General features: G+C 41.4%; 1 protein-coding gene across 1 annotated transcript; it reads right to left on the bottom strand.

Annotated features, from left to right (window-relative positions):
* Positions 1 to 5,601: 5,601 nt before the first annotated feature.
* On the bottom strand, positions 5,602 to 8,367 carry LOC115962839 (single-stranded DNA-binding protein, mitochondrial). The gene is made up of 4 exons (XM_031081711.1): positions 7,974 to 8,367; positions 7,651 to 7,877; positions 6,865 to 6,965; positions 5,602 to 5,972 (listed from the first exon to the last, which is right to left on the bottom strand). Exons 1-4 carry the CDS (start codon positions 8,265 to 8,267, stop codon positions 5,893 to 5,895), a joined length of 702 nt encoding a protein of 233 aa, XP_030937571.1. The 5' UTR covers positions 8,268 to 8,367; the 3' UTR covers positions 5,602 to 5,892.
* Positions 8,368 to 9,284: the final 917 nt, after the last annotated feature.

Genomic DNA, 9,284 nt, shown 5'->3' with positions numbered 1-9,284 from the left:
ATCCTGCTCAGAGGCAGCTTAGACACCATCGGGATGCGCTCGGATCTCTTTAGGATAGAAAATGCTCTCGGGCAGTCTCAGTGCCGAGTCAGCAGGAACTCCTGCAGCGTCGAGGGCACGAGACCATGAGATATCGCAATACTCCCGGCATACCTCGGGGATCTCCTCGGATAGCCTGGCCTCCGTCTCTTCGGCCCCGAGCTGGCGTGCAGCACTCTTCTCAGCCTCTGTGGCCTCTCGGATCAGTTGGGCCTCCTCTTTGACCCGTCGCAGCTCATCCTCGACCCTTTGTAGAGCGGTCTTAAGATCCTGCACTGCCTGTTTCTCGGTGGCAAGGTTAAGCTGGGTCGAGAACAGCTCCTTGCGCTGGTCCTCCGCCTGGGCCTCAACACTCTTCAAACCAGCCTCTGCAGACTTGCGCCGGTTCTTCGACTCCTTGAACTTGTCCATGAGTTCAGCGTAATCGTGCTGGAGGGACTCCAAGGTTTTCTCCACCTCCGCTCGCGCCTGGTTCTCGACCTCAGCCCGACTGCTGTTACCACGGCAAAATTCCTCAGCCACGAATACCTGCTGGGTAATTTACAAACGAAACAAGATTGCTGTAATCTAAGGTCAAATAAATTAATGAAACAGTAAAAGGATTACTTACCATCGCGAGATCCCTTTTAAGGGATAGGAAGATCTCGGGCTGAGAGAACCGCCTATAAGCCTCCATATCCCGAGGAAGGAGTAGGGGCTGCTCTAAGGCCTCGGCCACGTAGCCCGCCCGGCCTCGATTGTACTCTCGGATCGAAGCATTGTAGGGAATGGCCACCCCATCCAGCTCCAATCTGGGGCCCCATACACGCGGGGTAGCACGTACCACCGCAAGAGTGTCCTCGTCTCGACTCTCCGAGGAGTTGCCCCTTCTGCTCCTTGGCGCGCGAGTGGTTTTTTGCTGCTTGGTCGGCTGGGCAACCACCTCGCCCTCCTCGGGAGTGTCGGCCGGCTTTTTCTTCTTTAAGTCCGGATTAACCTTAAGGCCAAGGTCTGAGGTGTCCGTAGGAGCCACAGGAGGGAGGGTCTTGCCCTGTGGTGGAGTTGGCGCCTTCGAGGACTGTCCTTTCGACAACCGGCCTTTCCCTCGGGAGGCCATCAGCTCCTTTAGAGTTTTTCCTTTCTCTGCCATGGGCTCTATCTCCTCGTCCGAAGTATCGTCCGAGCAGATAACGATGGAAGGAACACCAACTGCAGAATTTTGGTCCCGCTCTCCTTCGGGATCAGAAAATTCCACCAGGGGGGTTTGTTGAACTTCCTCTTCAAAATAAAACTCGTCTATCTCTGCCTTAAGGGAAAGACGAGATGATTCAGCTCCCTCTTCAGCCTGAGCAGCAGCACCAGGCTCGTTTGGCGGAGGTAACTGCTCTGCTAAGTAGGGATTCCTAACACCGGGCAGCACAACTGGTGGCAGATCGTGTTCAGCTAGGAACCCGTCCCTGGACACGTCGATCCTAGCCAACCTCGGACTGCCCGCCCTTATAGCGTGACCGATAGCCTGGAAAGAGCTGCTCAGAGGTTGATAGCCCAGAACCAGATGGGCCGCACGCAACTGTCCGTCCTCGGAAACGTAAATCTCCGATCTAAGAAGGTAGTTCAACGCTGGCACGTTCACAAAGTTTAGCCGAGGAACGACGTGAACTTTATCTGCAAGCAATCAAGGAAAGCGGGGTTAGTTCACAAAGTTTTCCAATTACAAAGAAAGCAAGAAAAATAAACCCTCAATACTAAATCCTTCCCCAAAAAAGGATCGATCCTAAAAACGCCGCACCTGGGTTTCCTGCCCGAGTTGGACAATGAATACCGTCGAACCACTCCCCAGAGGCAATCAGGAAGTCATTCTTCACGGTCTTATTGGATATTGGGAGACAAGAGATCAACCTAACATCCTCGTTCCGGGATTTAAGATAATACCCCTCATCCCCGAGGCGGTGACATTCGTACAGATAGGCCACATCATGCCAAGTAAGGCCTAGATTCATCCGCTCGTCTAAGACATCTACACAGCCTAGTATCTTGAACATATTCGGGGCACATTGATACGGCGTCAACCTATGGTTGAGCAAGTATTCTCTTGTGATCCTACGCATGGGAAGTGTCATCCCTCCCTCTATGAAAGCAATCATGGGGATAACGACTTCTCCCTCACGCCTATCTGTCAATATTCCTTCAAGAGGACAGTACCGTAGCCCAACCCCTGGGGGAATGTGATATTTAGCCCTAAAGGCCTCCATAGCGGCTGGGGTGTTTACTAACTTCTCAAATCTACCCATCTGGACTTAACCGGGGAACAAAAGTAAAGACTCAGAAAAAAAAAGTAGAGTCCGAGGAGGAAATTGAAACAGCAAGATGAACGAAATGTACTGGTACCTTCACAAAATGTTCAATGAGACGCCTGGGAATCTCTCGTGGACGAAACGCTTCACAAAAACGGCTACGATGGCGTAACGGACGCAAGTGTTCGTATATCTCTGGGGTTCGATGGAGTTCTCTGGAAGCCTCTAAGGTTTATGAAATGCAGATAAAAGAAGAAACTGAACCCCTATGACGTCTTATATAGCCAGGAGGAGAGAGAAAAGATCACTCCTACCTGAAAATACGAGAAAAAACGATAGCCGTTCGATCTACGCCACACCGTTGGATGAGGGAACATAACGCCTCCAGAAGTTAATGGCCGCGCCTCGTAAATTGCAGCGCGTCAGAAGTAACGGTCCGCACGCGCGCCACACGCTCTCCTTATTTTCACCCTCTCCCAAACGTCAAAACCCCGTTTTTATCCTCGGACAGAGATAGAAACCGGAGTTTTGAGAGGCTATTGTGGGGCCCGACCCAGAAATAATGGGCTATTCCAAATTCAGGCCCGTCCGAGGAGCGTCCTGTCCGAAGAGAAACCACGTATGAAGCATTACTCAATCCCAATAAACGCCAAGGAAACCTGTCCGAGGAGAAACTCCTCCTCGGACATCACGAAGTCCAGACGAAGAACTCTCCCCAGCCACTTCAGTTCACCCTCTCAACATATAAAATGAATAAAATCCAAAATATCCCATGGAGAGCTACCACCACATTAATTGCGCCCCAACCACCCTCTTGGCCGCATTAATGAGGAAATGACCCCTGAACAGTACCGCCTTGGCCTTTGCAACTCACATGGGGAGAGATGAAGGCGTCTGATGGGACAGCCACTCAAGTAGGTGCTTAGATAGTCAACAAGTGTAGGGTTGAGATGAGAGAAGGGAACTATATAATGTAGTGGAGTCCCTTAGAGAAGGGACGAAAAATTCTGTATGAGGAACTAAAGAAATAAACTTATACGTGAGAAATCCATTCTGGTGTTTTTATTTTCTGCAACAATGCTGTCCATGTATCAGACCGAATAGACTCACTGAGACCAAGTTCTTTGACCCATCCTCTACAAATATTTATTGTGGGTTGCGCTTTGGGCCAGGGCCTGATCAATCGAATTTGGGCCAGGAAAATCGTGCAACTACAGTACTTTTTAATAACTTTTATTAAAAAAATGAATATTTTTGCTACCTTGCCTTTAAATTCCTAAGAAAAATTGTACTGTTTTCATTTTAGAATGACATAGATTATTTTATATATATATATATATATATATATATATATAACTATCTCCCCCCCCCCCCCCACCATCCTCCCGCAAACTTAAAAAAAAAAAAACTTTTGAATGCATATAAACAATTTTTAAAATATGATCCCAAACTTATATACTTCCCCCCCCCCCCCCCAAATTTAAAAATTGACCTATGAAACCCAAATAGAAAAAGTAGAAAAAGTGTCTGACCTAACCCTTTGCCCAGTTGTCCCAAAAATAAAATGACATATAGTACCCCCCCCAAATTTCCAAATTTAAAAATTGACCTATGAAACCCAAATAGAAAAAGTGTCTGACCTAACCCTTTGCCCAGTTGTCCCAAAAATAAAATGACATATAGTATCTTAGATATTGTTACTAAGATTTCCTTTTAAATATTTGACATTTGTCCATTTTAACAGCTCAGGAAACGGCATTAACAAAATCCCATCTCTTTATGTTTTATTTTTTTTTTTCTTCCCTTCGCTCGTGAGAAAAGAGTGGTATTTTTCTTCAATTAAGATATCTCCAACTTCTCCCAATCCCACATGTGTTCTCTCTCTAAATTCTCCTTCTTATTGTTGTTTCTTTTTTTACCCTCTCCAAGAACAATCGTTCACGCTCTGGTACAACAACCTTTTGTTCGAAACTTTGTTTGGTTCCCAAGAAAACAAAGGAAAAAAAAAAAAAAAACAGTTCAAGGATTGCAGTTTTTAGTTTCACTGAATCTAGATTTCTTCTTATGAGATTTAATGGGGGAAGTTAGAGAGATCTACTGGAGCCATCTGGCTTTCTTTTTCAAAGATTTAGTGGATGAAATTTAAGATCTTCTGAGTAATTTTCTGAATTTGCAATTTCCATTTTATTTTATTTTGTCTCAAGCTTTGATTTATTTGCAAATCAAAATGTGGCTCAAAACTTTGTTTGATTCCCTAGAAAACGGAGGGAGAAAAAAAAATGTTGAAGGATTGTAGATTTTAGTTTCACTGAATCTAGATTTCTTCTTCTGAGATTGGGAGAAGTCATAGAGATCCACTAAACCATCTAGTTTTCTTCTTCAAAGAGTTAGCGGCTGAAATTTAAGATTTTCTACTTCTTAAATTTAAGCGAAATAATGTTTGCCAGGGAGAAAAAAGAAAAGTTAACAGAAAGACAAAGGCATTTTTCCCATTTTGCTGAGTTTTTAAAATCGATAGATGTCAAAATTTTAAAAAGAGGACTTAAGAAACACTAGCTAAGGTACCGTATCTAAGTTTTGCCCAAAATAAAAACTTCAAACAAAAGTATACATTCTGCAACATTTAGTAGGAAATCAATTATAGATGATTTCCAAAATTAAAAAGAATGTCAATTTCTATTTTATAGAAAACCGAATTATGTATTAAGAAACAATTATTTTTGTGTTTTTTCATTTGTTAATACTAAATGGATGTTAATTTAGATTGTTTTCAAAAAATTGGTTCACACTTCGGCCCCTCAATCGAAATCCTGGCTATGTCCCTATCCTAAAATAAATGAACTAATTTTGGCAGAACTAAGTTCGGTCAATTTGGCCTAGAACCCAGACGTACCCACATCTTTCTCTCATAAGAGGATAAGAGGGGTATCTTAGCTGCATGGAACACCCCTCCCACTAAACATAAACCCCAACGCTACCATTAGCAACATCCTGCAAACCCAGGAAGAAACGTGCTATTTCGTCTAGCTATATATCAAAATTGGTCACACCTTAATTCACCTTCTAGGATGGTGCAATCAACTGATAATCTGTTATCTGCGAATTTTTATTTTATATCAAACCCAACACTTCCCATTCATATATTTGCATTCCATACAAAGAGTGGCTGGTGGTTCAGCTGTACTTTCATGTCAAAAGAAAGTGATTCTACACCCACCTTCACAACAACTCAAAAGCGTTCACTGGTTAGAACCACCGAATATCTAAATGATATTAGACAATCAAAACATGAAAAATGAAAATTACATAAAAAGGTCAACTTCTCTCACAAGACCATTCCAAGTGGAGGCTCAGTAATGTCCTATCTGACGGATGAACAGATAGTGAAGATTATAAAACTACTTTCCCAACCTTATACTGACTTCCAAAACAGAAGTGATAATAGGTAAAGACACAAGGCCACCATGCGCTAGTGTTTCCTTCAAATTTTCCTCCTCCATATTGGCTATGACATAATTACAAATGTGAAAATTGGTTTCTGTCAAATAAACCTTCAGCCACTCCCACTTCAGCAACACTTCTAGTAATAGCCAACACCTCTCAATTCTGATTGTGATGCTTGCTGTGCATCATCACCTTTACTTAAAAATACAAGGCGACCTGCAAAATCCACAAAATAAGCACCCATCATATATAATGGAGAAACTCAACCAAAAAAAAACTATATTCTAAGGCATTTTCCACTAACTCTTAAGCTTGTTTCACCAACCACAGCTTCAGAAGGTTCAACATCTAGACTAGTACAAATTTTTGATGCAAAATAATAAATGCTATTAGGCTCTGGTGGCCTCCACGTAGCCATATTCTCACAGAAAAATATTGGAGTATGGACTGAAATCAACCTGTCTACCAAAACAAGCGAAGATTGTCCATCATGAATACTGCACAGGTAAGGAACAGAGCATATTCTCTTTGAATTTTCATCATGTTAATCACATTTGTGCATGAAATATAAAGCAAAATATTGTTGAGAATGTCAGGTGTAGGTAAGCATAATTCAAATTTCTAACATCCATGCTAGTTATACAAATAAAAAAGAATACCTAAAAGCATTGCTAAATGAAGGAATAATCACAACATTGTAAAGTCAAAACAAATCAAATTAATGTGGGAAATTGTTGGGGTTGGTCATTAGCCCCCTAATAAGTAAATTTGGATTTGATTGGCACTTTCATGGAACTTGATATATATCCAAGGGACCAAAAAATTCAGTACTTAGTGGTGTGGCAAGGGGGTGGAATGGCTCCAATTGAGTTTTCCCTATGCATGGAGGGAAGGAAGAAAGAGATAAGGAAAGCAGCATGTCCATCTAAGAATCAAAGCATACATTTCATTTATGATAAATCTCTACAGTAAAGCACAAATGAATAAAAACACTACAATGATTGTATATAGATGCAACAAAAATATATGATATATAGCATGTGTCAGGATAAATAATTTACTCTATCTATAAACAATTTCAATAGAGTGGATAAAGTCATGTATATACCATTACGACGAATGGCAATCTCTCTTATACGTCGAACAAGACCAGTTATTGGATCAGTGAAGATTTTGGTTTCCAGATTGCCCTCCAAATATAGAATTGAACTACAACAAACAAAATATTGTTATTACTTCAAAGAGATGATCTGCAATAAAGCCAGAGGTGAACAAAAACTAGAAATTTAGAGGAAGCAATCCTACATAAGACAATAAGAAGAAAGCAATACTCGACAAAGAAATTTAATTAAATCAAGCAAATATGAGTAAAATTGTATGCACTACACCTATCTGTAAATGAAAAAATAAAAACCCTCATGGTATCCTTCTTTCCAAATACTATCAAACCCAATTCTCCTTCAATACTGAGTCAAAACTCAAAAACCGCAACAAAGTATATGGAACACACAGACATTGTTTTGTTAGCATTGTGAAAGTGCATTTTGCTTGTTAAAACAAAATATGTATATTAAAAGTTTTGAAGAAGAGCCCTATGGGCTCACCTCTAGCTAGTAAAACTTCCGGGCAACTGACTGCATCTGCCAGAACCAGTTATCGGGTAATCTAGGGACATTCACCCCAGACGGGCATGCTCACGCCCAGGAGCAACATTTTAAAAGGTAGTAATTCAAAAATGTTTGTCAACAACATTCAGTATCTTTGAAAAAAACAGAAACCCAAAAACCCAGTAGACAGAAAATTTTGGCATTTTACAAATATTCATGTGTGTAATGTACCAAATCATATAAATTGGGAGTGAAAAAGCAAAACAAAACAAAGGTTGAGTCCTCACCCAGGAACAACATGCTTGTTGACAATCCCACCTAGGCGATCGGGATAGACAGAAACCCGATGCCACTGAACCGCGCAGCGATTCGCGTACTCCCTCGGATCCTCGTTATCCAATGGCCTACGATTGTTTCGAATCCCACCTGTCCCTAAAGAGAACATCGTCACTGTCCTCCCACTCTTCAGTGTCTTCTTCAATGGTTTCTGCCCCACTTGCCCAACCAATATCGCCTACAAAAATTCAAATCAAAAACCCCATTTATACACTCAAACCAAAAATCAAGAAAAATGAACTAAAAAAAATCAATCAGTGTAAAAAAAATGTACCTTGTAAATGCCCACATCGAGTCCATTCTCTAGAGGCCAATCGAAGACCGTGCGTTGTTGTTGTTGTTGTTGTTGTTGTTGTTGAGGATTGGAGTCTTGGGTTGGAGAAGAAGATTGCTCAGGTGGAACTGAGTCAAGGTCTAACTCGTCCGAGTCGGAAGTGGGTTCGGGGTGGTCGGACTCGGTGGTGTACATGGACATGGAGGAAGCGTAATGAGAGGGCTTAGGGAAATGGGTGGTTGAGAGTAGAGAGCGGCATAGCCTTCTGGAAAGTGCACCCACTGAGTTCGCCATTTTCTTGAGACTAAGCTCTTTCTGTGTTAAATTTTGGGCTTAAACCCTACAAAACTCTAGTAGTGTCAATGGAGGAGCTGAACTGAAGTGGAGCTATTGTCAACCCTGATTTTAGACTATAATTCATTTTACATCCTTTTTTTTGAGATATTTTCATTTTAAGTATTTTATTTTTCTTCTCTTTCATTTTAGTCCTTGATTTTTTTTTTTTTAACAGTTTTAATTTCATCATTTTTGTTATCTACTTATTAACAGAAAAATGACTAACAAATTATCTAGTTTATCTAGTTAATTTTTCTTCTATTTCATTTTGAAAATAATTTATCTAATTTCTTTGCTAAAAATATTGAAAATTAAATGTAAAAATTAAATAAAATAAGTAACTTACGTAAGACCCAAAAATAATAAACAATAGTGTAAGGACTCCATTTGTAACGACCCCAAATTGGTTTATTGGGTTCGAACGTTAAAGGCCCAAATAATAAATTTGTAGAGAGTGGGCTAAAAGGCCAGGCCTTGGTCGCCGGACAGCTAGTAGTCATGATGTTCATGATGGTCGCACATGGGTGAACTAAGTTTGTCCGAAAAGACTTTCTCTCTGACACGGCCTGAGAGGCTCCGGTCATTGGACCTCGTCCGATGAGCTTAATGTTCTTATTATTCCTTTTACTTTCAGTTTCAATGTTTCAAGAGTTCCTCCAATGGTTTCAGAGTCCCCCCTTTTGGTGCATGAATTCTTACATTATATAGCTACTCTCAGTTGATCCTGACCTTCCATCTATTGATCAGGCAGGTAACTACTCAAGTGCCTGTCCCATCAGCCGCCTTCCCCCACTTTCTGTTAGTTGCAATAACCGAAGCCATACTATTCATGGGTCTTTTCCCATCAATGTGGCCAGGACGTTTGTTGGCACATTTAATGTGGAGGTGACGTCTTTTCCTTAAACCATTCCCACACTGTTCTACTCGCCTTTTCTTCTAGGAGCGCTTTGGGAGCTGCCTTTGATGACGTGTCGT

This window comes from Quercus lobata, chromosome 10, assembly GCF_001633185.2.
Source record: "Quercus lobata isolate SW786 chromosome 10, ValleyOak3.0 Primary Assembly, whole genome shotgun sequence".
NCBI lineage: Eukaryota > Viridiplantae > Streptophyta > Magnoliopsida > Fagales > Fagaceae > Quercus > Quercus lobata.
Note: the sequence above shows the minus strand (reverse complement) of the source record. Positions and strands in the feature narration are given on the sequence as shown.

Coding starts and splice junctions, on each gene's coding strand:
- LOC115962839 (XM_031081711.1), bottom strand. CDS start 8,267: ATGGCGAACTCAGTGGGTGCACTTTCCAGAAGGCTATGCCGCTCTCTA. Junction 7,878..7,973: donor TCGATGTGGGCATTTACAAG/GTACATTTTTTT, acceptor GAATTTTTGTAG/GCGATATTGGTTGGGCAAGT. Junction 5,973..6,864: donor GATTGCCATTCGTCGTAATG/GTATATACATGA, acceptor TGGATTTTGCAG/GTCGCCTTGTATTTTTAAGT.